Here is a 27,995-nt window from a genome sequence, read left to right as displayed (position 1 = left end):
CATCCCACAGTGTTTTAACCAGAACCAGAACCCAGAGCTGGGTCCGAACCGGCAGCTCTTTTCTCATGAGTCATCCTCAAACGGACCGACGTATGACGTCAGAGTTAGGGTATTGACATGTGAGTCGTCAAAGGTGATCAGATCAGCTGGGGGAGCGGCTCCGTGTCTTTAAGGGTGAGTGGGCGGGTCAGCCTCTTCTTCCTCCTCCCTGGGTGTGTGTGTAGGAGGAGGAGGGAGGTGTGTGTGTGTGTGGATGTTTGGACCCGGCTGCCGGCCTCCCTCCGCGGCTCCTCTCCTCTCGGTGTGTATATAAAGCTCAGCGGGATGCCAGCGCCCTGAGCTCCGGGATGAAGATGCTGCTGCTCGGTCTGCTGCTGCTGCTGCTCCCGGCCGGAGCCGAGCTGTCCGGGTCAGCCGCTCCGCTCCGGGGCCCGGCCCACGCCTCTCCCTCCGCCCCGCCGCGGCTCCTCCTCCCGCAGCCCGCACCGGAGCTCGGGGCTCCCGACGTCGCCTCGGCCCGATCCGCGGAGCCGGCCGGAGGAGCCGGCGGCGGCGGGCCGGAGGAGCCGGCGGCGGCGGAGCATCCTCACCACGGCGGCGGGTACCGGGTGGTCCAATGGGAGTGGAGCTACGTCCAGACGCCCTACGTCATCGCCATATGGCTGCTGGTGGCCAGCGTGGCCAAGATCCGTAAGTCCGCCGCCGTGCGTGTGCGTGAGAGGTGTCAGACTGGACCGGAACTGGTTTTACTGGAAGTTTGAATCACAGGGGGCACAATCACATCGCGAGGGGCCCGGGGCCAAAAAGATTGGGGCACCTGCCCCCCCCCCCCCCCTCCCGGTTATTATTGGATCATTTATTTATTTATTAGATGATCAGAAAAAGTTCTGATGAAGAAGAACCAGAACCTTTAACTGGATCAGAAATCTCAAGATGCAGACAGTTGGACATCAACAAAAACTTTAAGAATTAAAAGTTTACTCAACTATAATGACAACCATGATTTTAAAGTTTCGTTGCTGAGGTGTGAAGGACAAACTGGTCCCACAATGTTCACTGATTTCTCTGATTCTAAGAGTTATTTCAGATTAATGACTAAAAAAGGCGATTAAATGAGCTAAATTCCAATAAATGTTTTAAACGTGCTGTTTTTAAATAAATCATTTAAATTATAACTAATTATTAAGTTGATTTCTGCTCACCTGGTTGGTCAACCAGGTTAAAAAGAAACAAAGATCCTTTAATTTGACTGAAATATGAATAATCTGGTTAAATTCTCTCTTGGTTTCTGGCGTTTAAATTTCTGCCTGTCGGTTAATGAGTTGATATTTATTGATAATAGATTTTATTGGTTAATATTTAATCTGCTTCAGAACCGGTTTTACAGTGCAGACGACCGGTTTTCCTGTGTGACTTTAGCTCAGATTTTCTGCAGGAGGGCAGGTGGAGCTGTTGATGCTTCATCACCATCATCATCATCATCAGGTGGAGCAGCAACAGGTGGTTGGCAGGAAGTTTGCTTTTCTTTATGACCGTCAGACCGAAGGCTCCTCCTCTCTCCTCCCACCTGGAGAAACTTCAGCTTCAACGTGAAGGTTAGCAGCAGAGGAAGAGGAGGGAGAGGAAGAGCTAAGCAGGCAGACATAAATCTTGTTGATGCAGATTCAAACTAAGAAAACTGAGCTGTGCAGAATTTTTCTGATGATTCTGTAAAAAAACGATGAGCTGAAAGAACAAAAACAGCTTCAGCTGCAGGAAGAGTCACACACACACACACACACCTGGAGTGGCTGCCAGCTGAGCTCCTGGTGGATCTGAAGGAGGAAGGAAACATCAAAGTGTTTCTGTTTCCTCCAGGATTCCCAGTCGCTCTGTGAACTGGGAACTCTGGTCCGCTCTGCTGTCGTCACCATCTGGGTAATCTGATTACTGACGCAGCGCCTTCATCCTCCTCTGCTTCCTGTAATCCATCATGACTGCATGTGACCCGAGCAGCGAAGCCGCCATGTTGACGTGAGTTTATTGATCAGCAGGAAGTGATGCAGGAAGTGATGCAGGAAGTCATCACACCTGGTTTTAAGGCCTGGCCGGCTTCATGTTTCTGACTCAAAAGAGCAGCTAACCTGCTAACCAGCAGCTAACCTTCATGGTGCAGACTGAGCTTCTGAGCAAAACGATGAGTTGATGGTTTTTCTGCAGATCCAGTAACTTTCACAATAACAACTCATTTTGCACAAACATTTTTCTGTTTTTATTTCTGCAATTCTCAATCATTGAATCACTATTTTATTGGATTTATGTGTCAATAATCATAATTCATTGATTCCATCAGGATTCCTGTAGTTTCAGCTTCATCAGAGCTTCAAGCTGCAGAACCGAACGTGAGATTAAATCAGAGCAGAACTCACTCCAGAGATTTAACGTGTTTTTCAGTCCAGACCTTCAAAACCCTTCAGGTTGTTAGAAATAAACTAGAAAAATCCAGAAGAGAAAATATTTCTGAGTTTCTGTTTCAAACTTCATAATAATCCCAGATCCAACATGTTTGACTGTAACCGTGAAAACCTTCTGATCTGCTGCCTGTTAGCAGGTTAGCATTCGGTGCTTTGGTCAACCCTCATGAGTCAAAGGTCAAAGTTCAGTATCTGAAAGTGAAGCAGGTTAGATGATCCAATCCAGTCCCACAGAGGACTGACGTCCCTGCAGGACGTCCGTCTCTGTCGTCTCCAACATCAAACCCTGAGAGGAAATGAGAGGCCATGAGCTTCATGTGGGTTTTATGTGCAGCACAGAGGGACAGCAGGACGGAGGGAGAGACAGACAGAGGGACAGCAGGACGGAGGGAGAGACAGACAGAGGGACAGCAGGACGGAGGGAGAGACAGACAGAGGGACAGCAGGACGGAGGGAGAGATGGACAGAGGGACAGCAGGCTGCAGTCCGCTGAGACTCCCCCGCAGCAGACGGACGGTGAGGACAGAAACACTGAAGACATTCAGCGGCTCCACAGGAATCCAACAATCTTCTGCCTTAAATCACAGTCTGCAGATCCATCCGCCTCCTAAAGTAGTCCCAGAAAATCCGCCCTGCCCTGGACCCACGGAGCGTCTGGAGGACGACAGAGGACAGAGGATGGGACTCTAACAGGAAGCAGAACACAACGCTCCGCGCCGCTAAACAAGAAAACTTCCCAGAATTCCAGAGGAAAAGCAGCAGCACTTGTTGCAGCGACTGGGACTAGTTTCAGCGGAAGGATACAGGCTGGGAAGCTGCAGATCTGACTTCCTGCGTTTTTTTCTTTTACATTAATTTCACTAAAAACGATTATTTATAAAAACTCTGACCAAAGTGGAAATGAGACATTTCTGCATTGGTGCATCGTGTTCATGGCTCCAGCCTGCAAATGAGGCCCCAATAAACCGAGATACTCGCTCTGAGCCGATTCCTCATCAGCATCGTCTGGTTTTAATAACTTTATATTTTAATACTGCTGAAAATCAGCTGAGCCTGCAGACGAACCTCCTGGCGCCATGTTGGGACCCTAACAGGAAGTGTCGCTCGTTCGGAAGCCATCTGATTGGCTGGCAGGTGTTAGCTTAGCGCTACACTGCCCCCTATGGGTCGACATGTTTAAACAACGCTCGGGGCAGATCGGCTCATGTGGATGAAAACTTCTGAAGCGAACAGAGAGAAACACGATAGGAGACATCGGCTTATGACAACCGGCTACTTGACACCTGAGGGTCATGCTCTGACCTCTGACCTCTGATGCAACATCTGAGATAATGTCCTCATTGGTTGGAGATAACCTTTGACCCTTCCTAGGTTGACAGTAGCTGCTGCTGTGATTCAGCCTGGCGTTTTGTTTCATCTCACCTGTTGGCTGCAGACCAGGTGACCCTCCGGCAGTAACCCGTTCTCCTGCCTCCCTGCAGTGTTCCACCTGTCGCAGCGCTTCACCACCGTGGTTCCGGAGAGCTGCATGCTGATCCTGCTGGGTCTGGTTCTGGGCGGCGTGGTTCTCATCGCCAGTAAGAAGCAGCTGTACCAGCTGGACCCCGCCCTCTTCTTCCTCTTCCTGCTGCCCCACCATCGTCGGCGACGCCGGATACTTCATGCCCGCGCGCCTCTTCTTCGACAACCTGGGCTCCATCCTGACATATGCCGTGGTGGGGACGCTGTGGAACGCCTTCTGCACCGGATTCTGCCTCTATGCCGCCAAGCTGCTGGGGGTTATAGGTCAGTGATGGGGTCAGAGGTGAGACCGTGCTGCTGACGCCTCAGCAGAGATTGGAGCTAGACAGATATCCAGCCAGTCCAGAGGTTTCCAGAAGACAGGAAACTGTCTAATTGTCAGTCCCTTTAAATAGTGACCCGTCCCTTTAACTAAACCCGTCCCTTTAAAAAGTGACTGTCCCTTCAAACAGTGACTGTCCCTTTAACTAGAGACCCGTCCCTTTAAACAGTGACCCGTCCCTTTAACTAGAGACCTGTCCCTTTAAACAGTGACCCGTCCCTTTAACTAGAGACCCGTCCCTTTAACAAGTGACTGTCCATTTAAATAGTTACTGTCCCTTTAACTAGAGACCCGTCCCTTTAACTAGTGACTGTCCCTTTAAATAGAGACCCGTTCCTTTAAACAGTGACCCGTCCCTTTCACTAGTGACTGTCCCTTTAAACAGTGACCCGTCCCTTTAACTAAACCCGTCCCTTTAAAAAGTGACTGTCCCTTCAAACAGTGACTGTCCCTTTAAATAGTGACTGTCCCTTCAAACAGTGACTGTCCCTTTAAATAGTGACCCGTCCCTTTAACTAGTGACTGTCCCTTCAAACAGTGACTGTCCCTTTAAATAGTGACCCGTCCCTTTAACTAGTGACTGTCCCTTTAAATAGTGACTGTCCCTTTAAACAGCGACTGTCCCTTTAACTAGAGACCGTCCCTTTAACTAGTGACTGTCCCTTTAAATAGTGACTGTCCCTTTAAATAGTGAACTATCCCTTTAACTAGAGACCCATCCCTTTAAATAGTGACCCGTCCCTTTAACTAGTGACTGTCCCTTTAAACAGTGAACCATCCCTTTAAGTAGTGACTGTCCCTTTAAACAGTGACCCGTCCCTTTAAACAGTGACCTGTCCCTTTAACTAGTCACTGCAGCAGGAGGTCATGATCTCAGAGTGACCCCCCCTCAGTGACCTGATGCCTGCTGTGATGTCACCATATGTGGACCAATCAGCTGCGGCGGTGTGTCTCTTCAGACGAGCGCGTTCAGGCCGACCTGATGGACTTCCTGCTGTTCGGCGCTCTGATCTCCGCCGTCGACCCGGTGGCGGTTCTAGCCGTGTTCGAGGAGGTCCATGTCAACGAGATGCTCTTCATCATCGTGTTCGGAGAGTCGCTGCTGAATGACGCCGTCACCGTGGTGAGGCACACAAACGCCCACACACACACATGCTGAGATTTCCATTGTCTGCATGTGAAATCATATCAATAGATTATTGAATCAATCCTGTAATAATTCAGTAATCTGTCGATCGATTAGAGACTCTAAACCGCATACATGAAACCAAAACCAGAGGCGATTTCTGATATGTTCAACCACCCAGAGCGGCATCTTGTGGGTGCAGCAGGAGCCCCTTCCCTCAATCCCAACCTGAAGCACCCCCCATCTGGACCCCACTCAGCTCCTTCAGACTAGCCAGCAGCAATTAGCAATCAGCTGCTGAGGTCATTATAGGAGCTGCTGCTCACAGCAATGCTGGTAGAAACATTAAAGTGTTAATAGAGGAGCCATGTTGGATGTCTTCTTGGAGGCGGAGCTTCAGGAAGAGCAGGAGCTTCTTAAAGAGACAGAGGCCCAATTTCAAGGAGTTAAATCAGGAAGTAAGATTTATTTTAAGTCATATTTTATAAATAGTGTTTTATAGCAGCTCAATGTGAGATAGTAACAGGTTATGTTATGAAATGGAATTATGTGCCTGGAAATCACATGATACCGGCCCCTTAAATGTATTTTTAATATTTTATAATAAAAAACGCTTCACTTTTATATATTCACTTTTTTTATATTCACTTTTTAATATTATGCTCACTTTTTATCAGTGATAAAAAGTGAGCATAATATTCCCATTTTTATTCCAATTAATCATCAGAATAATTGATGCTCTGCATGACGGGATGGAAACAGCAATGCTGCAGCACTTGCTGCAGCAGCGTCAGCTGCGCCTCTTGCTGTAGACGCTCTCAGCTTCTTAACATGAAGCAGAGTCTGATCATTGATGCTAATGTCCCTCCACCTGCAGCGCAGATCTAGAGCAGTTAGACCTGGCTCAGCAGGATCTGACGCTGTGGATGAACCAGCACAAATCTCACCTGCCAGATGTGATGCTGCGTTTCCATGGTAACAGATAAGCCTGTGAAGGCCTGCCGCAGCGGGCGGCGCGGCGTGAAACTGAACTTTGCTCCTCTGCTGCGGCTCCAGGAGGAGGACACGTGTCGTCCAGACGCGGCAGCTGGACGGACGCCGCGGCCCGGCGCTGGAAGCCGGGAGCAGATTAACGGCGCCGGCTAATCCTCCGCAGCACTCAGATTATTAGCTAATCCCAATCAGATGGAAAAACCCAAGCAGAGCTGGGAGAACTGAAGCTGTGACCTCTGACCCCACTGGGGGAGCGCTCACCTCTACCACACCTTCAGAGGTTCAGAGGTGTCCAACATGAGGCGTGGGGGCCGTCTGCGGCCCTCTGAATGGTCTCATTTGGACCCAGTTTGTTTTAGTAACGATGCAGATGCAAAATTTAAAGATGAACTTTCCCCAAATTAATAAACGGAAGTAATATTATTTTATTGACCATGTTTCTCTTCTAATTTTGCGGTAAATGGACACAGGAAGCACTGACGCGTCCCAGAAACAAAATAAATGTTCAATAAATAAATAAAGCCTCCAAAATATGAAAATTATGCCTAACTTTTACTGAAGCCATAATAAAAGAGCAACAGTTTATAGATTCTTCTTCCACTTCTTTCTTCATTTTGTAATAACTCTGTGTGGATTCTGCAGCAGATGGAAACTTTTTTGCCATTTTTAGGCTCAGATTTTCATGACTAGTTTATGTCGTAAATATCTTTGCTTTGATTCTTTTATGTTTAAGATCTTCTTTTTTTAAAAAAAAAAAAAATTTGTTGGCTCTAGTGGCCTTTATTTGATAGTTAATTGACAGGAAAGTGGGTAATGAGAAGGGAAAGACATGCAGCAAAGGTCGCCAGGCCGGGAATCGAACCTGCGACGGTTGAGGACTAAGGCCTCCATATATGGGTTGTGCTTAACCCCTGCACCACCACAGCACACCCCAAGATATTCTTTAATCTCCATGGCAACCATTCAGCTGGGTGGATCTAGACCCACCTTCGAGGCGCAGCTCCTCCCCCACTCAGCTCCTTCAGACTAGCCAGCAGCAATTAGCAACCAGCTGCTGAGCTCATTATAGGAGCTGCTGCTCAGATCAACACTGGTAAGAACATTAAAGGGTTAATAGAGGAGCCATGTTAGGATGACTTCCTGGAGGCGGAGCTTCAGGAAGAGCAGCAGCTTCTTGAAGAGATAGAGGCCCAATTTCAAGACGTTAAATCAGGAAGTAAGATTTATTTTAATCATATTTGATATTTTTATAACAACTGAGGGAAACATAGTTACTGGTTGTTTTACAAAATGAAACTATGTGGCTGAGAAACACAATACCGTCCCTTTAACATTTAGCTTCCTAATTTATTTTTGTGCTGAGAAAAATTTCACAATAACATTATTGTATAATTTTTTTTGTGTGTGTTTTGAATGGAGAGAAAAGGCTCATTTTTGTCCTCAGTGGTAAATGTTTTCCCTCTGGTCTGGATGCTCTTGTGGTCCAGCTCCTGGAGGACCTGGTCTGGTTCTGGTGACCCGGTCTCTGACGTGTCTCTCTCCGTGTCTCCTACAGGTCCTCTATAAGGTCTACATCTCCTTCGTGGAGGTCGGCCCGCAGAACGTCCAGATGGCCGACTACTTCAAAGGAGTGGGTGAGTCTTCAGGTGGAAATCTCGACAGTCTCTACTGACCTCTGACCTCTGCTGACCTCCACAGCCTCCTTCCTCATCGTCAGCGTTGGGGGGACTCTGGTGGGTCTGGTCTTTGCCGTCATCCTCGGCTTCATCACCCGCTTCACCAAGAAGGTCCGCATCATCGAGCCGCTCTTCGTCTTCCTGCTGGTCTACCTGGCCTACCTGACCGCCGAGCTCTTCTCGCTGTCCGCCATCTTGTCGTGAGTCCCACCTCTCGATTCGAACCGCCTCAGCCCGCAGTCGTGTCACCGCCATGTCTTCCTCCGCAGGATGACCTTCTGCGGCATCGGGGCCAACAAGTACGTAGAGGCCAACATCTCGCAGAAGTCCCGGACCACGGTGAAGTACACGATGAAGACGCTGGCCAGCATCGCTGAGACCATCATCTTCATCTTCCTGGGTATCTCTGCAGTGGACAAGTCCAAGTGGGCCTGGGACACGGGGCTGGTGTCCTGCACCCTGGTCTTCATCCTGCTCTTCAGGGCTGTGGGTCAGTTCCTCTGGTTCTGGTTCAGGTTCTAACTCTGACATTATTCATATTAACCATCCACAGAAGGCGCAGATCAGCGCCATATACTGGCCAACATGGGTACAGCAGCCATTAAAGGGCCGGTATCATGTGATTTTCAGGCACATAGATCCATTTTATAACATAATCAGTTACTGTCTCACCTTCAGCTGTTATAAAAACACTATATATGAAATATGACTTAAAAGAAGTTTAGCTTCCTGATTTAGCAGCTTGAAATTGGGTCTCTGTCTCTTTAAGAAGCTCCTGCTCTTCCTGAAGCTCCGCCTCCAGGAAGTCATTCCAACATGGCTCCTCTATTAACCCTCTAAAGTTTTACCAGCGTTGATCTGAGTAGCAGCTCCAATACGAGCTCAGCAGCTGTTTGCTAATTGCTGCTGGCTAGTCTGAAGGAGCTGAGTGGGGGAGGAGCTGCGCCTCGAAGGTGGGGCTAGATCCACCCAGGCGTTTCATCAGCTGAATGGTTGCCATGGAGATTGAAGGATTTCTCAAACATGAAAGAATCAAAGCAACACAGCAGGAAAAACATTAGAGATCAGAAAGGTTTATTTTACATAAAACTGGCCCTTTACAAACATCAACTCAACTAATTAATAATAAAAATTTTATTTAAATTATTTATCTTTAATTGATGCTCAGAAATGATCTCATAATTTAATATTTTAAAAAATGAGCCAGATCTCACAGTTTTAATTAATCCAGCTATATTAATTCTACATAATCAAAAACAAACCACACTAATTCCTAAAGATTTATTAAAGTAAAAGCAAAACATAATAAACAAAATAATCTCACTAAACATTTTCGCCTCTCAGTTCTGAGGATTTTAATCTAAATAAATCTGAAGTAGGAACCTTTTGTGTCTCCCCAGAGCAGCAGCAGGAAGCATTTAACTGACGGAGCCAGGAAAAGAACCAGGAGCAGTAAACTACCACTATATAAGAATGTTTTTTATCTTAGTGAGATAAATAAGACATTTCATTAAAACCAGAATATGTTCTTGTTTAAACCAGCAGACAGTTAAACAGCAACATGTTTGAGTCGAGTCTGAGCAGCGTTCACTCAGCAGGCCACACAAATCCAACTTTTTCATGGCAGACTGAACAATTCCTGTCAAGAAAAAAAATCTGCTCTGAGCCTCTTCCATAAAAACTTGATAAATGCGACAACGCGTACAATTCAGACGGAAACGCATCCAGCAGGCGGTCAGGTTTGGTTCTGACGTTATCGGAGAAAAGAGTCTTGTTGCTTTTGCATTTGTCTCTGGTGCAGCTAGCTTCTAGGGGACGACGCATGCTTAGGGCCTGATCAGCCAATCAAAAGCAGACTCAGGCTGCAGCCAACCAATAGGAGAAAAGGAATCTCTAATTTGGAGAGAAACTCTTGGAAGGAGCTGATTCTAGATCAGTGGTGATCAAAACATCCCAGACTTTAAAGCAGGGGTGTCAAACTCCAGTCCTCAAGGGCCGCTGTCCTGCAACTTTTAGATGTGCCTCTGCTGCACCACACCTGAATAGAATAATTAGGTCATTAGCAAGGCTCTGGAGAACTGATCTACACAAGGAGGAGGTAATTAAGCCATTTCATTCCAGTGTTTTGTACCTGTGGCACATCTAAAAACTGCAGGACACCGGCCCTTGAGGGCTGGAGTTTGACACCTGTGCTTTAAAGGAACCTTACTGAAAGTCAAACAACATATAGAACCTCCGAAGAGTCCGGTCCGGTCCGGTCCGGTTGGGTCTGGTCCAGTCAGTTCCAACCTCTGTGACATGACGGTTCTCCTGTCTCTGGGTCTCAGGTGTGATCGGCCAGACCTGGGTTCTGAACCGGTTCCGGCTCGTCCCGCTGGATAAGATCGACCAGGTGGTGATGTCGTACGGCGGCCTGCGAGGGGCGGTGGCGTTCGCGCTGGTGGTGCTGCTGGACGCAGAGCAAGTCAAAGCCAAGGATTACTTTGTTGCCACAACGATCGTGGTTGTTTTCTTCACCGTCATGTTCCAGGTAGGAGCGGCTTGAACCGGACCGGTCCTGGTTCTCACTGGGGTCCTGAGTGAGGAACCGCTGTTTCTGGTTCTGATTCCGGTTCTGGTTCTGGTCCAGGGTCTGACCATCAAGCCTCTGGTGAAGTGGCTGAAGGTTCCTCGCTCCACCAACAGGAAGCCCACCATCAACGAGGAGATCCACGAGCGGGTGATGATGATGATGATGGATGATGATGATGACAACTCTTCTTCTGCTCATCATCAATGTGACGAGTGTGTGTGTGTGTGTGTGTGTGTGTGTGTCTGTCCAGGCCTTTGACCACATCCTGACTGCGGTGGAGGACATCGCAGGACTCCAGGGTTATCACCACTGGAGAGACAAGTGAGTCCTACCAACATGTCCGCCATCACCAGCGCTGTTTCCCAGCATGCTTCACTGCCCTGCCCCCTCCAGGTGGGAGCAGTTCGATAAGAACTACCTGAGCAAGCTGCTGCTCAGGAAGTCGGTGTACAGGAAGAGCGAGCTCTGGGAGGCGTACCAGAAGATCAACATCCGGGACGCCATCAGCGTCATCGACCAGGTAGGAGGACCGGGTCGGGTCCAAACGGGTTCTGGAAAGAGACGGACTGGAGGGACTGCAGGCTCCAGGTTCTGGTTCTGGTTTTTTGGGCAGTCCGGTCTCACAGGCTGCTAGGACCTGGGTTCTGGTTCTGATTCTGGCTCTGATCCACAATCCATGGTTGAGATTGGAGCCGTAGATCCAGAACTTTTCCACCTCAGTCTGGAGGAAATGTTGTTCAATCAATCAAATTTTATTTGTATAGCACATTTCAGCAGCAAGACATTTCAAAGTGCTTTACATCATTACTGTTGGATAATTTGTATTTTTAGTAATTATCAAATATTTGTTATATCATGTAGTTTTGAAGTTACATTTAAATAATGTTTAATTATATGCTTTTCTCTTTTTCTACTATTTTAAGTAATGTTTTTGTGTGTTAAATAACTTTGATTCCTCCCTGTGATTTCCTTGAGATGCCATCAGCAAAGCCAGAGATAAGCGGGGACAACTCTTCTAGCAGAGTTTATTGCCCAGCAATAAACTCTGCTCTCCTGTGTGATATACAACTTGTTTTACTGGCCGTGTCTGGTATTTCAACTGAAACAAGAAGGATTTAGATTGTAGATAATATATGTCTAAACAGTAAAAGTTATTAGCGCTGCAGCTGTGTGTTGTCCCTCCCTTTTTGAAGCTGCAAGCGCCCAATGTATTAGAGTCCCCTGAAAAGCAATAAAATAGAGGGAGCGGGAGATGTGTTTCCAGAGTAGTTTGGAGATTTGTAACTGGAAACATCTCTCTGTCTGCTCTCCTCGCGAGTATATAAGAATCTAACTCTCTTTGTCTTTCTTGTGTTTGTTTAAATTGTCTCTAATAGGTATTTAGACCTGACATTATTTTGGTCCTTCGATTGCCGGTCGCCAATACACCGGAGGGATTCCGGCGGGTCTGGTCGACTCCAGTGCAAGACCGTGCGCACGGCAAGTTTCCTAGTGGAAGCTTATGAGATCCTGTTCAAGGGCTGGCTCTCGACCTGCCTGCTGGGATCTGACGGTTGACGGTGCTCCAGCGAAAGACAACGGGGGTGAGTGGATTCTTCTTTAAAAGTGTGGCGAATGACTGAGGGTCATTGCGCGAATTAGAAAACCCTGTAAATTCTAGACTCTAACAGGTAAAAATAGGTCACTGAATCCGTGAAGGGCGTCCGAAGTCCTTACGTAAAAATTTCGTGGAAAAGGCGCACGGAGCCTAGTATAAACCTGCTGTAAAATTTCGTAGATTAGGAAATGTCAAATTAAAATAATAAAAATTTAATCAACAATAAAATTCTTTCAATCAGGCACTGAAATTGTAATTGGAACGGATGGCGGAGTCCGGTGAAGCAGGCGCTTAAATTCCGCAACAAAACGTGTGCTTGTGTGTGTGCTTGGAGATATAAATACCACTTGGTGTTTTATCTCATATAAAGCAGTAGGGTTGTAACCAGCAAACCTGTCTTGGATGCAGAGGTAAGAACCTCCCACTCGAAAGAGTTGAAGCGGGGGTTACCACTACAGGTATTTTTAATTGCTGGCCTACTGGAAAGATCTCCAGTTATTAGGATTCCCTAGGAGTCGACAAAACTGGACCAAATTTTATAAAAACGAAGATTTTTTATAAAAAAAAAAAAAAAAAAATGGGGAAGGGTATCAGCAAAACTAAGCCGACAGCCAGTTTAAAATCAAATGACTGGAAATATGTTGAAGATCGGGATCCGCATAAAATAAAACATTTAGATAAATGGATAACAAACTATAACTTTGACGGCCGTCTAAACTCACAAAAACTAACAGTACTGCAAGATAAAATAAAACAAAAAGCAAATTCAAACCAAAAGAAAATGCGTAAAGAAGGCTATGAGGATGTAAAATTTTGGTTAGAATTAGCACAAAACAGAGAAGCGGGGGAAAAGAGATCAAAAAACCTGCTGTTTTATAGACGGGAGGATGATGAGACGGGGCCTAGAGGTGTGAAAAGGCAGGCAGCGGAGCAGCACGCAGCAGGAGGGGGAGGGGAAGTAGCTGAAGTTAACAGATATCAAAATGACAAAACAGAAGGGGAGAAACAAATAGTACAAAATACAAAACTATACCCCGACTTGCCTTCACCACCAAAATATGAAGAGAAAGGTAGTGAGGGACCTATCACTAGATCACAAAAAGTAAACTTTAAATGGTCTAAGAATTGGGGGGAAGCTTTAGTGCAGGGAGCTACAGCTCCCACTGAGCCTAATCGCCCTCCTCCTTGTTGCCCTTCAGAAGAGCCAAATAATCAGCCACACACAACTGGCCTTTATCCTATGATTCAAGTAGCAAATCCGAATGCAGGAGAAGATGGAGCAGCGCCCACGATTCTAGTATATAGAACGTGGACCCTGGAGGATATAAAAAAGGCGCTAGAAGGGATCACACCTCTTAAAGAGGATGTGAACCGCTTTGTTGAAGACATGAATAACATACGTGAATCTTATCATTTAAATGGAAATGAGGTTCAACAGGCTTGGATGACTGCTCTAGGCAGTGACTGGCATCATGTTCGAGGAGACTGGACCCCATTGTTAGCAGGGAACCCTCCTCAAGTTCTTGCACACAATAGTAATGAATTAACAAACAGAGTTAATGCTTTAGCAGCAAGGACAGTTCAAAGATATCAACGCAGAGCAAACTACACTGAGATAAGTAGAGTCAAACAGAAGGAGGAAGAATCGTTTGATGAATATAGCCTGAGAATGACAAAAGTATTTAAAACACACAGTGGATTAGTGGAAAATAATGATGAAAATGGTCCATATAAGCAACAGCTAAAAAATGCATTACATGCAGGGTCAAAAGATGCGATTAGAGCGTGGGTAGCTAAACATTACATAGGATTGGGCACTGGTACTTTAGACGAATACATTAACCACGCTATACACGCAGAAAAGGTCTCAAAAGAAAAGAAAAAGGTTTCAGGAGCCTTTTTCCAAGATGAGGAGCAAATATTTTACCAAGACAGGAGAGGCAGAGGAAGCTTCAGGGGTAGAAGTCAAAACCCCAGAGGACAGAGAGGGAGAATGGGAAGAGCAAACTACAGACAAAATAATTACAGACAAAATAATTTCAAACAAAATGATTTAGGATGTTGGTGTTGTGGGAAGGAAGGACACATAGCCAGACATTGCCCAGAAAAATACATAGATCAGTCAGCATGACTAGAATCAGAAAGTTTAGAGAGTGAAGAAGTCCAATTAAATCTACAGGATTTATTATCTATGGATAGTGTAAGACCAGAAATAACTCTTTTCATAAATGGTAAACCTGTAGTTTTCCTTTGTGACACTGGTGCATGTAGAACAACATGCAGAGAAAACATTACTGGGGTAAAGATTAGTGGGGAAACTGTCGTCGTGAGGTCAGCTGGGGGAAAATTAACGCAAGTCAATGAATCAGAGCCAGTCTGGCTTAGAGATCCACAGGGACAAGCTTGCCAGTTGTCCATTTTGATGCTCCCAGAATGCCCAGTAAACTTATTAGGCAGAGATGGCCTTATACAGCTAGGTTTAGCTTTGATTCCAACCACTGATGGGCACATAGCAGTTAAAAGGCAGTCAGAAATGAAAAAGGGAGATTTCTTTGTTGTTAAGGGCAATGGAAATCCACACTATTGTTATACACTAGAAGTGCCCTGTAGACCCCCACATAATTTTGCTCAGGCACTCCTGACAGAGGGAGATAAAGCCATCTCTGCCCTACAGGATCAAATGCCTCCTGACAATTTACACATAACTCTTTGGTTCAGGAATGCGGCTGGGCCTGACAAGATTTATGAAGACAGGCTCAACAAGGTCACTCCAGCTAAAATCACAGTGACCTATCTGTATACAGATACAAAACACACAGCCGTTGCAGCTGTTGCTCTTCCTGATGATTTAAAATCTTTAGACAGAATGCAGACCTCCCCGCATGTCTCTCTGTTTAAACAAAGAAATGAGCAGTGGAATCAATTAGGTAATCTTGTTGAGGAAGGAGAAGCAGCTACCGATTGGGTAACTACTTCCTCAAACATAGAAACTAGTGCTTCCACTGGGTTAACTAGAAAAGCATTGTTCTGGACAACATGGGTGCAAAAGGGACAACATTTGTACTCCAAACAAAACTGACAAATGTTTCTTACAGAAGAAGAGGAAGTCCTTTTAAAAGACGTTCCTGATAAATTATGGTCAAAGGGGCCCACAGATGTGGGTCTTGTCAAGGAAGCTTTGCCAATACAAATTAGACCCAAAACAGAGTTTAGACCAAAAGTTAAGCAATATCCTTTAAAAGCAGATGCACAGGAGGGTATAAAGCCAGTAATTAAAGATCTTATTGAGGCAGGAGTCATAGTGCAGTGTGAAAATTCTCCATGTAACACTCCTATTTTTCCTGTTAAAAAACAACCACCTTCTGTTGGATGGCGCATGGTTCAAGATTTACAAGCAGTAAACAATGCCGTCATTCAAAGGGCGCCGTGTGTACCTGATCCATATACATTGTTAAACTCTCTTAGATCAGATGCAAAAATATTTACTGTTGTAGATATCAGTAATGCCTTCTTCTCAATACCAGTTGATAAGGAGAGTCAATTTTGGTTTGCATTTACTTTTGAAGGGAACAGGTACACATACACCAGACTGCCCCAGGGCTACTGTGAGAGCCCTACAATTTATTCTCAAGTGATGAGTGCCAGTATGTCAACATTTCAACCTCCAGGAGGGAGCCAAGTCTTGTTGTATGTAGATGATGTTTTATTAGCATCTCCAAACATGGAAATCTGTAAACAAGACACATTAGCACTTCTAAAACATCTAGCTGAGGAAGGTCATAAGGTCAATAAAAATAAACTCCAACTGTGTAAAGAACAAGTAAAATATTTGGGTCATAATTTAAGTGCAGGAGGGCGGACCATAATGGAGGATAGAAAAATAACGATTCTCCAAGCACCTAAACCACAAACAAAAAAACAGATGATGTCTTTTCTAGGATTAACTAACTATTGTCGAAACTGGGTGCCTAACTATGCAGAAATTGTGGCCCCTTTAAGCAAATTAATGTATGAAAAAGATCTGAAAATGTCTTCCTCTTTGGAATGGACAGAGGCAGCAGAGACAGCACTAAGTGAAATAAAGCAGGCCCTAGTGTCAAGTGCTGCGCTCGCCTTACCAGACTATAAAAAACATTTTTTCCAGATGGTGGATTGCAAAGGTCAGTATATGACCTCGGTGCTAGTTCAGCAACATGGTGATAAAATGAGACCAATAGCATATTTTTCTTCCAAACTTGATAGTGTGGCGTGCGCCCAGCCTCCCTGTGTGAGAGCAGTGATTGCTGCTTCTATGGCAGTAGAAGTTAGTGCTCCTATAGTACTGTTTCATCCGTTAACATTAAGAGTACCACATGCAGTTTCAGCACTATTATTACAAACAAATATGATTTTTTTATCGCCTGCGAGGCATCTCTCTTGTATGAGTACATTATTATCACAACCTAATCTAACTATTGAAAGATGCACAATTTTAAATCCTGCAACTTTGTTACCTCTTCCAGATGATGGTACAAAGCATGATTGTCAGGAAATGGCAGAACAAAATGCAAAGAGTAGAAATGATTTAAAAGATCTACCATTAGGTCACGGTGAAATACTTTTTGTTGATGGTTCCTCAAAGAAAAATGTACAAGGGATAACTCAAACTGGTTATGCAGTAGTGACTGAAAAACTAGTGTTAAAAGCTGAAAAACTTCCCTCGCATTATTCAGCTCAGGCTGCAGAATTGATAGCGCTAACTACCGCTTGTAAACTAATGAAAGATAAGGAAGTGACGGTTTACACCGATAGTCAATATGCGTTTGCAACAGTACACACGTTTGCACAATACTGGAAAAATAGGGGTATGATAACTTCTACAGGAAAACCAGTAACTCATGCAGACTTATTAAAAGATTTGCTACAAGCTGTGCAGCTACCAAAACAACTAGCAATCTGTAAATGTGCTGCACACACCACAGGGAAAGATAAAGTGTTTCTAGGGAACGCCTTTGCTGATGAGATGGCAAAAAAAGCAGCGGAGGGGCAAATAAAGGTCTTACATATGGAAGAAAAATCAAACATATGACAAAAGATCCTAAAAGACATGCAACATTTAAGTCCTGACAAAGAAAAAGATCTTTGGATTAAAAATGGAGCAAAAATAGAAGATCAAATCTATAAGTGACCTGCAAATAAGCCTATCTTGCCAAAAAACTTGTATAGGTGGGCTGCAATATTGAGCCATGGCGTTTCGCATGTCTCAACTGGAGGGATGATAGGGCAGGTACATCAATATTACAAAACTTATGGATTTATTTCTTTTTCAAAAACTTTTTGTAGAGCTTGTTTAATTTGTGCTAAACACAACTCTCAGGGAAATTTAAGACCGCGCAGAGGACGATTTCCTAATCCGCAATATCCATTTCAAACAATACATATGGATTTCATAGAATTAAATAAAAGTGAAGGGAAAAAGTACTGTTTAGTAATAATTGATGCTTTCTCTAAATGGATTGAACTCTTTCCCACGAAAAATCCAGATGCTTTAACAGTAGCAAAAGCACTTTGTAAAGATATCATTCCTAGATATGGGATTCCTGAAAAAATATATAGTGATAATGGAACTCATTTTGTAAACCAAATTATAAAAAAAATAGGAACCATGTTTCACATGGATTTAAAAAATCACTGTGCTTATCACCCTCAGAGTGCCGGATTGATCGAAAGGATGAATTCGACAATTAAAACTAGACTAAAAAAGTGCATTGAAGAAACTGGTAGGCCCTGGACGCAGTGTTTAGATTTGGTAAAATTATACATTAACATTACAAGCACATCAGGGCTTACACCGTTTGAAAACTCTATTTGGAAGACCGTATAGACTGCCACAGTTTAAAAATCAATGGGAAATAGACGATGAAGCTAATTTAGCTGATTATATGAGAGCCATGTTAGAAAAACAAAAAGAAAAACAAACTGAAGATCACTCTTCTGTGTCTCAGCAGGAAAATCTCTTAGTGGAACCAGGAGATTGGGTGCTCATAAAAAGCATTAAGAAGAAGCACTGGTACTCTCCGAAGTGGGAAGGGCCGTACCAAGTTTTGTTGACAACGCCTACAGCTGTGAAAATAGCAGAGAGATCAACTTGGGTACATTTAGTACATTGCAAAAAGGTCATTTCATTTTAAAAAGTAGCCAAAAGAAGACAAGCTTGAGACGCTCACTGACCTGCAGCGGGAAAGCCCAGGTAAACAGGGGGCTAAACTGAATAGAGGTTTGGTCGTTTGAAACTGGTGAAGATTGTCCACAACCCTGCAGTGTTTTTAGGAGCTGAACAAGTTTGCAATCTTAGCAAAATGACAAATAAATGTATTGTTTTTGTTTTTATTGTTTTTGGTTTTTTGTTGTGTTTTCATGTGGAGAAACTTTATGCAAGAAAGAACTCTTGTAGCACTACTCATGGAATGAGAGTAGGGATTCAAGTGTGTATTCCACCTCGTTCTAATACTATTGTTTCAGTCTCCTGGGCAGGTTTAACATCAGCAAAAAAGAACAAAGGGATAAATTACAGGGACAATACTTGGTATATGACAAATGATATCTCTAATACCGGTTGGAAAACTTTAGTAGCTGACGAGGGTAATAGATGGACAAAGACTTGGGGTACTACAACTTATGCACAATATCACAAAAAACTACTGACTATTTCACGCACAGATGAAGGAGTACAGATAGTTATAAACACGATTAAACATCCTTTAATTCCTCCTAGTTTTAAAGAAAAAGCAGATACAACATGTTGGGGATTTTATTTATGGGCTCACACATCAGGGGCTGATCCAAAATTTTTAATAATCTTTTGTGAAGAATCTAAGGAAGAAGGGGGAAGTGATACTTCTCCATGGACAATAGGGGTAAAAGTGAAAGAGGTAAAAACTGTTGATGACTGGTTCAGGGTTGCCACAGGTGTGTCAGGTAATAATAATAACTGGTTGTTAATGGTAGAACAAGCTGCAAAAATGACTAAAAAAGATTGTGTAGTCTGTATGGAACCACGGCCTCTACTTCGTGTGACTCCAGCGATAATCACAAAACAATGTTTGTTAGAAGTAATGACTAAAACAAATCTAAAAGGCACCTGTGTGATTTATGATGCAATATTTCCCCTCGCTGCAGCAGATGAAAAGAAACCTTTATTTTCTAAGAAAATAGCTCCAGCTAACTTCACATGTGTAAATATAACGGGAACTGGGAAAAGAATAGGGAATCTTACTAAAACTATGTGTACTACTGTAATTACTGTAAACGATGACTTTAACCCTATTTCTCGTGCAGATGTCTGGTGGTGGTGCGGTGATGACAGACTCTTTGATAGATTACCTCGAAAAGTAACAGGTTTTTGTGCATTAATTTCTCTGTTATTACCTGTATCTGTATATCCTACATCTGTTGAAGATTTAATGCTCTCTTTGTCTAGTGTTTTATTTCAGAAGAGGCAACACTTACAGAAACGTGAAGTGACATGGAAAAATACAGATATTGACCCGACATACATCGATGCCATCGGAGTCCCTCGTGGAGTGCCTGATGAATATAAATTAGTTGATCAGGTCGGGGCTGGTTTTGAATCTACAATTTGTTGGTGGTGCACGATTAACAAAAACGTAGACAGAATAAATTACATCCATTACAATGTGCAAAGACTGGGAAATTGGACACAGGCTGGTTTCGAGGCAGTGCATGAACAGCTGGCTGCTACTTCACTGATGGCTTTCCAGAACCGTATAGCTCTTGACATGTTGCTGGCTGAAAAAGGAGGGGTGTGCATGATTTTTGGAGAAAAATGTTGCACATTTTTACCAAACAATACAGCAGCTGATGGAAGCTTAACGAAGGCCATTACAGGGCTTCGAACCCTTAACGGCAAAATGAAGGAACACTCTGGAGTGGATACTTCCATGTGGGATGCATGGATGGATGCCTTTGGGAAGTATAGAAACCTTGTGTCCTCTGTCTTAGTATCAATTGCAGTATTTGCTGCAATTTTGACTTTGTGTGGATGTTGTTTTGTTCCGTGCCTGCGTTCTTTGTTTAACCGTCTCATTACCACAGCGATTTCACCCATGGAGGACCAGATGGCACAGATGTATCCTTTATTAGAGAAAAAATCTAATGTTGACAAAGAATACTCTGATGATGACTCTTCTGACAGGTATCCAGATCCTGATTTTTGGACTGGGTATAACCCCTGAGTGTAAAACTGTTTGCTTTCCAAAAAATGAACTCCCAGCTGAAAATCATTTGAAGTGGCTGTTCTTGGAGGGATAAGAGATGTGGAACAAATTTTTGATATACAGGCGGGAACTGTTGGATAATTTGTATTTTTAGTAATTATCAAATATTTGTTATATCATGTAGTTTTGAAGTTACATTTAAATAATGTTTAATTATATGCTTTTCTCTTTTTCTACTATTTTAAGTAATGTTTTTGTGTGTTAAATAACTTTGATTCCTCCCTGTGATTTCCTTGAGATGCCATCAGCAAAGCCAGAGATAAGCGGGGACAACTCTTCTAGCAGAGTTTATTGCCCAGCAATAAACTCTGCTCTCCTGTGTGATATACAACTTGTTTTACTGGCCGTGTCTGGTATTTCAACTGAAACAAGAAGGATTTAGATTGTAGATAATATATGTCTAAACAGTAAAAGTTATTAGCGCTGCAGCTGTGTGTTGTCCCTCCCTTTTTGAAGCTGCAAGCGCCCAATGTATTAGAGTCCCCTGAAAAGCAATAAAATAGAGGGAGCGGGAGATGTGTTTCCAGAGTAGTTTGGAGATTTGTAACTGGAAACATCTCTCTGTCTGCTCTCCTCGCGAGTATATAAGAATCTAACTCTCTTTGTCTTTCTTGTGTTTGTTTAAATTGTCTCTAATAGGTATTTAGACCTGACAATTACAAACACAGAAACACAAAGCAACATAGAATCAATAATCAAAACACAGCATTAAGTCAAGTTCCATCAATAAATTTGTAATTGATTACATTTCAAATACAATCCTAAACAGGTGGGTTTTTAGTTGAGATTTAAAAGAAGTCATTGTTTCAGCTGTTTTACAGTTTTCTGGAAGTTTGTTCCAGATTTGTGGTGCATAGATGCTGAAAGCTGCTTCTCCTCGTTTGGTTCTGGTTCTGGGGATGCAGAGCAGAACCAGAACCGGAACCTGAGAGGTCTGGAAGGTTGATACAACAACAGCAGATCTTTAATGTATTGTGGTGCTAAGCCGTTCAGTGATTTATAAACTAACAACAGTATTTTAAAGTCTATTCTTTGAGCTACAGGGAGCCAGTGGAGGGACTTTAAAACTGGTGTTATGTGCTCTATCTTCCTGGTTTTAGTCAGAACGCCAGCAGCAGCATTCTGGATCAGCTGCAGCTGTTTGATTGATTTATTGGACAGACCTGTGAAGACGCTGTTGCAATAATCAATACGACTGAAGATGAACGCATGGATGAGTTTCTCTAGATCTGGCTGAGACATTAGTCCTTTAATCCTGGAAATGTTCTTCAGGTGATAGAAGGCCGACTTTGTGACTGTCTTTATGTGGCTCTGGAGGTTCAGGTCAGAGTCCATCACTACTCCCAGGTTTCGGGCCTGATTGCTGGTTTTCAGTTGTAATAACTGAAGCTGTGCATTGACTCTAGATCTATAACTCTAGATTTATACCTCTAGATCTATAACTCTAGATCTATGACTCTAGATCTATAACTCTAGATCGTTCCTCTTTAGGTCCAAAAATAATAACTTCAGTTTTGTTTCTGTTCAGCTGGAGAAAATTTTGGCACATCCACACATTTATCTGTTCTAAGCTTCTGTTCAGTGATTGGATGGGGTCAAAGGTCACCTGGTGACATCATAATGTAGAGCTGTGTGTCATCTGCATAGTTATGGTAGCTAATATTATTTCCTGTTATAACCTGAGCTAGTGGGAGCATATAAATATTGAATAAGTGGCGTCCTAGGATTGAACCTTGGGGTACCCCACATGTGACCTTTGACCTCTTTGATGAAAAGTTTTCAATTGAAACAAAGAAATCCCTGTTCTTTATGTAGGATTTAAACCAGTTAAGCACTGGACCGGAGAGTCCGACCCAACTCTCCAGTCGATTCAATAATATGTCATGGTCAACAGTGTCAAAAGCTGCACTGAGGTCCAACAGAACCAGCACTGTGGTTCTGCCACAGTCTGTATTTATATGGATGTCATTGAACACTTTTATGAGGCCAGTCTCTGTGCTGTGGTGAGCACGAAAACCAGACTGGAAGGAGTCAAAGCGGTTGGTTATCGTTAGGAAGCTAGTTAATTGTTTACACAGCTTTTTCAATAACTTTGCTGATGAATGGGAGGTTGGAGATCGTTCTGATCCATTCCTGGTTTTATGGGTCACCAGAACCAGCTCCAGTTTTCTCACCAAGCAGAACTTCACCCAGTTCTGGTTCTGGCTCTATCTGGTACCGGATGGCAGACCCATTGAGGTGACCCAGAACCAGAACCGGAGTCGGCAGGCGGCAGAGTTGAGGATTAAATTTCATCTCTGGGGAAACCGAGGAAGCATGTTGACCTTCAGGCGGGTCCAGTAAACCCAGCAGAACCAGAACCAGGTCAGGCTTTAATTTGGACCGGGCTTTATTTATGGAGCAGAAACTCAGCAGGAACCAGAACCAGGTCAGGCTTTAATTTGGACCGGGCTTTATTTATGGAGCAGAAACTCAGCAGGAGGCAAAATAATGTAGGCAGCAAAGATTTCTGCAACCTGAGCGAAACAGTTTACTGCAATGCTATTCTATTATGTTCTGTTCTATGTTATGTTCTATTTTTATTTGATTGTTTTGTATTAATTTTTTATCTATTTTATTTTTGTTTCATTCTTTTTCTGTCTGATCTATTTTATTCTATTTCTTTTCTTTTCCCCTCTGTTCTTTCCTATTTGTTTTATTCTTTTATTTTTTCTATTTTGTTTTATTTTATTATTTTTTTCTTCATCTTTATTCTGTTTTCTCTATTATTGCATTTTCTTTTATGCTTTTCTATTCTATTTTATTTTATTCATTTTTAATCTTTTCCATTCTGTCTCTTTGCATCAAACTCCCTGATGCTTCAGTGCAGCAATGCTCTGCTGTCTGTAAACTTTTTTCTTCCACCTAACTTTCCTTCTTTCTGGGTCTGGGTTTCTGGACCCAGAGTTTGGTTCTGAGTGAACTGCTCCGGCAGAACCTGTGCTGGTTCTACTGGTCGTGTTGCTCCTCCTGGCTGAACCACCAGGGGGCGCTGCAGGCTGACTGTTGAGGACAGACGGCCTGTTCTGAGTCCGTCAGGTTCACTGAAGTCCAGCTGCGAACCTCTGACCTCTGACCTCTGTGTGCAGGGTGGGAACGTCCTGACCTCGGCCAGGCTGTCACTACCCTCCATGGCCAGCAGAGCCTCGTTCCCTGAAGTCACCAACGTCACCAACTACCTGTGAGTCACATGACCTCTGATGACCTCTGATGGGGCTGCTCAGCAGGAAACATCTTGTTTTCCCACATTCTTCCTGTTTAAATCAACTTCATGGAAGAATTAGAACAAAAACAAACTTTTCACTTTAGATCCATCAACAGATCCAAAGAAGAAGAAATAAAACATTGGATTTTATCTTCAGCTCTAAACCGAGTCCTGCTGACCTGTGGTTGACGTGTTGCAGGCGGGAGAACGGCAGCGGCGTGTGTCTGGACCTCCAGGTGATCGACAACATTCCCGGGTCGAAGGTGGAGGAGGACATGGAGACGCATCACGTCCTGGCCGGGAACCTGTACAAGCCCAGGAGACGGGTAAAGAGAAGGAGCGCCTGGAGCAACGGTCCGCCATGGAGCTGCTGATGACACACGGTGTGTGTGTGTGTGTGTTTTCCAGTACCAGTCCCACTACAGCCGACACTTCATGCCGCTGGGGGAGCAGGAGCGGCAGGACCGCGAGGTTTTCCAGAGGAACATGAGGAGCCGCATGGAGACCTTCAAGTCCACCAGACACAAACGGCACAAGAAGGAGCGCAGCCTGAAGAAGGTTCACACACGTACACATACACACACCCGAACAGAACCAGTCAGAGGTCCGGTTCTGCCAGAACTGCATATGAGATCTCGAACTTGTTTCAATATCAGGACCGATGCAGATATTGATATCAGCTCTTGTTGGCATTTGACCTTTCCTCCTTCTGCTGACAGCACCGAGGATCTGACACGAAGGACGAGGGAGGAGACAAACCCAGACGCAACGTCAGCTGGCAAGACAAAGGTACCGAGACGACCAGCCGGGTTTGAGTTGGGTTGATGTTGTTTGGTTGACGTTGGGTTGATATCGGGTTGGGTTCAGGTTGACGTTGGGTTGAGTTGATGTTGGAGTTGATGATCTTCTGCTTGGCCCTCGCCAGCATCTCAGCAACTGGTGTGACGTTGCCGCCGCTCTGTCTCAGATCCGGTGGCCGTTCCTGTGGAACCGGAGGAGGATAAAGCTGATCACTCCGATCCGGAGAAGGAGGAAGATGTCGGCATCACCTTCGTTGCTCGGAAGGCGGAGACGCCCAGACAGCGACCCAAATCAGGTAAAGCAGAGAGGCTCTGATTGGACCAGACCGCCTGTAAATGGTGATCCAATGAATGGCAAATTTATTCTGATGTAACATTTCCAACAAAGTGCTTGACAAGTGAAATGCTAAAGTAAAATACAGGACAAGCTGCAGTCAGATATAAATGTTAAAAAGGCAAAGCCATCCAGAGCAGATCAAATAGTTGGGTCAACATGAAAGTTTACAAAAGCTGATGACTAAAACTGAAGAAAACGGAATGAAAATCATTTGTTACCATGGCTACAAAGATGAGTTACCATGGTGACAGACCAGCTGGTGTTTGCATCTCTTCATGGAAATGAAGGTTTCCATGAAACTGCTTCATCGCCATGGAAACATCATGGGGATGTTTTCCTTCTGAAGGAGGGCATAATGCTGCCATCACCTAATCGTTTTCCCTCTAACGCTTTACTTTCATTAACTAGAGAGTCCTCTGTGTTCTGAGAACCATCTGGTTCTGGTTCTGCTTCTGGCTCTGGTTCTGGTTCTGCTTCTGCTTCTGGCTCTGGTTCTGCTGGAGGTTTCTTCCTGTTAAAAGGGAGATTTTCCTCTCCACTGTCGCCCCCTGCTGGTCAGAAGCAGTGATGCTGCGGGTCAGAATGCTCTGCTGGGTTTCCTTAGAAACGTTTTAGACTAATTTAAATATTTCACTGAACTTAGATCAGTTGGAATGATTGATTGATTGTAAATTATTTATTTTGTGAATTGAATGAAGCTGAACTGAAGACGAAGCTGCCCGTTTCCATGGTGATGGTAGGTTGGTGTAGGGCACAGGTGTCAAAGTCCAGTCCTCAAGGGCCGGTGTCCTACAGTTTTTAGATGTGCCACAGGTACAAAACACTGGAATGAAATGGCTTAATGACCTCCTCCTTGTGTAGATCAGTTCTCCAGAGCCTTAATGACCTAATTATTCTATTCAGGTGTGGTGCAGCAGAGGCACATCTAAAAGTTGCAGGACACCGGCCCTTGAGGACTGGAGTTTGACACCCCTGGTGTAGGGGCTGCAGTCTTTCTGCATGATGGCTGATTAGATTCTGTCCTTCAGTCCCAGCAGCTCTGGACGTTTGCCAGAGCCCGCCACCCCTGCCCCCGTCGCCGCCCGGTGAGGACAGCCATCTGCCCTGGAAGGGCGGCGTGGGGTCGCCCCCGCCCTGCGTGTCGGTGGAGGCCACCAAGATTATCCCGGTGGACCTGCAGCAGGCCTGGAACCAGAGCATCTCCTCCCTGGAGAGCGTCTCGTCACCTCCGGCGCCCGCCGAGCCTGTCCACCCCCGCGTCAGCGCCCTCTCCAGGCTGGGAGGGTCCCGCCCCGCCTCCTACACAGGCCCTGTCGGGGCGGCGCCCGCCCAGGCCCCGCCCCCAGCCGCCTTCTGTTTCCCTGAGAGGAAGAAAAAGAAGCCGGTGGAGGAGGAGGAGGAAGAGGAGGAGCCTGGCGCTTCGCAAGAAATGCAGCCGCTGATGTCGGCCCTGAAGCTGCCCGGGGTGCCGCAGGCTCCGCCCCCGCCGCAGGCCCCGCCAGGCCCAGGCAGGAGGAGGAACCCTTGTGTGTACCTGAGGAGTCTGGTGACCTCGCCCCCCGGTGGTGGCACCGGGCCACACAGTCACCGCCCCACACAGCTCTGAACACGGCCACCAGAGGGCGATCTGTCTGCTAGCTCGGCCAATAGGAAACCAGCACAATCACATGACCAGAGAGCACCACCAGCTGAAGATAACCTTCTGTCCTCATCTTCATCACCATCAGCGTCCTTCGTCCTTCCACCAAACTTTCCAGCCAAGCTCCTGCTAGTTGGAAGCTTGGAAGGATCTTTGCTCCATCACAGCAGATCAATATGATTCAATAACTGCTGATGTTATTGAATCAGTTACACTGAAAATGTCTTCGATGTCTCTGTAACTCCCTCAGTTGAAATGAAAATCCATCCTTCGTTTCATAACTCTTTTGGTTTATTGTTACTTCATACAGCAGGGGGCGCTGCAGAGCCCGTTTCCTGCCTTTCCCCTTTAATTCTGTCTGAGCTGCTTATTTAAAACCCAAACATGTATTTTATACAGGCCTTGTTTTTCTTAATGCCGCTGCCTTATTCTATGTGCTTTATTCCTGCAGCTGCTGCGGAAACCCGGTCCGGTCCAAACAGGACCAGCGGTTCCGCCAGAACAAATCATGAGTGATCTGTTCCTGCAGCAGCTTGGCCCAGTCAGCAGGAAAACGACTTTTATTTATAATAAAGGTCGTTGACATGTTTCTGCTTTAACGTGCTGCTAAACCTCAGAGATGCCTGAAATTAATCCTGAGTTATTCCTCTGAAAATGGACAAATAAAGAGAAATTAAATTGAGATGAAAATATTTTTGTTCATATTTTATTATAAATCTTGATCATTTTTCTGATTTGCCTTGATGAATCCTGATAATGTGGAATTATCGTTTTTTTATCTGAAAGTGAGCGAAGGATTTATTTAAATTAAGAGATCCGTGTTTCAGGGAAGAGGAGCAACAAACTGGATCGGAAGCACCAGCTTTCTGACCAACAGAACCAGAACCAGGAGCGCACCACATCGGCGCCCGGATCCGATATCTGATGTTGTTCTCCATATTGCTGCTGTTTGTGTTGAAGGAAAATAGATAGGTTTAGGACAGATCTTCCTGTTCTGGTTAAAGGAGCAGCTAGTTTGCTTTTATTCTCGTAACTGCTTCATGTACAAGATTAATTCCCTGAACAAACCTCTGAAAATAACTGAAACTAACAACAAAATAAAACCAATTGAATAATAATTCTGTAAAGTTAAAATCTCTGATGTTTCATGACAAATACAGAGATTAAAGCAAGTGGTGGAGTCTGTTAGCACTGAGGCCAGTGAGGTAATGCCGCACAGTGACCACAGGGGGCACTGTGGTTCGCCTTAGAAGCAGCCGTTCCAGCTGAAGGATAACTACCGGAAACTGGTTAGCATCGGTCGCTGAAAGGATAACAAATAACCCCTACAGCTCAAATTTACCGGATTATTTTACCCAGACTACTCTCTACCGCCGGTGAGTTCTTGTTTTAAATTAGCATGTAGCAGATTAACTGGTTAGTTAACCAGGCTGCTGGTT

General features: G+C 44.6%; 1 protein-coding gene across 1 annotated transcript; it reads left to right on the top strand.

Annotated features, from left to right (window-relative positions):
• The first annotated feature begins 160 nt into the window (after window positions 1-160).
• On the top strand, window positions 161-27,248 carry LOC116716676 (sodium/hydrogen exchanger 5-like). The gene is given in 17 exon segments (XM_032557493.1): window positions 161-690; window positions 3,935-4,083; window positions 4,085-4,238; window positions 5,256-5,419; window positions 7,971-8,049; window positions 8,114-8,291; window positions 8,361-8,581; window positions 10,419-10,621; window positions 10,721-10,810; window positions 10,914-10,984; window positions 11,057-11,183; window positions 23,665-23,756; window positions 23,980-24,106; window positions 24,189-24,338; window positions 24,500-24,569; window positions 24,748-24,876; window positions 25,946-27,248. Coding segments are annotated over 17 exon segments (2,925 nt in total). The 5' UTR covers window positions 161-347; the 3' UTR covers window positions 26,524-27,248.
• Window positions 27,249-27,995: the final 747 nt, after the last annotated feature.

Source organism: Xiphophorus hellerii, unplaced genomic scaffold (assembly GCF_003331165.1).
Source record: "Xiphophorus hellerii strain 12219 unplaced genomic scaffold, Xiphophorus_hellerii-4.1 PGA_scaffold_78__1_contigs__length_500000, whole genome shotgun sequence".
NCBI lineage: Eukaryota > Metazoa > Chordata > Actinopteri > Cyprinodontiformes > Poeciliidae > Xiphophorus > Xiphophorus hellerii.
Note: the sequence above shows the minus strand (reverse complement) of the source record. Positions and strands in the feature narration are given on the sequence as shown.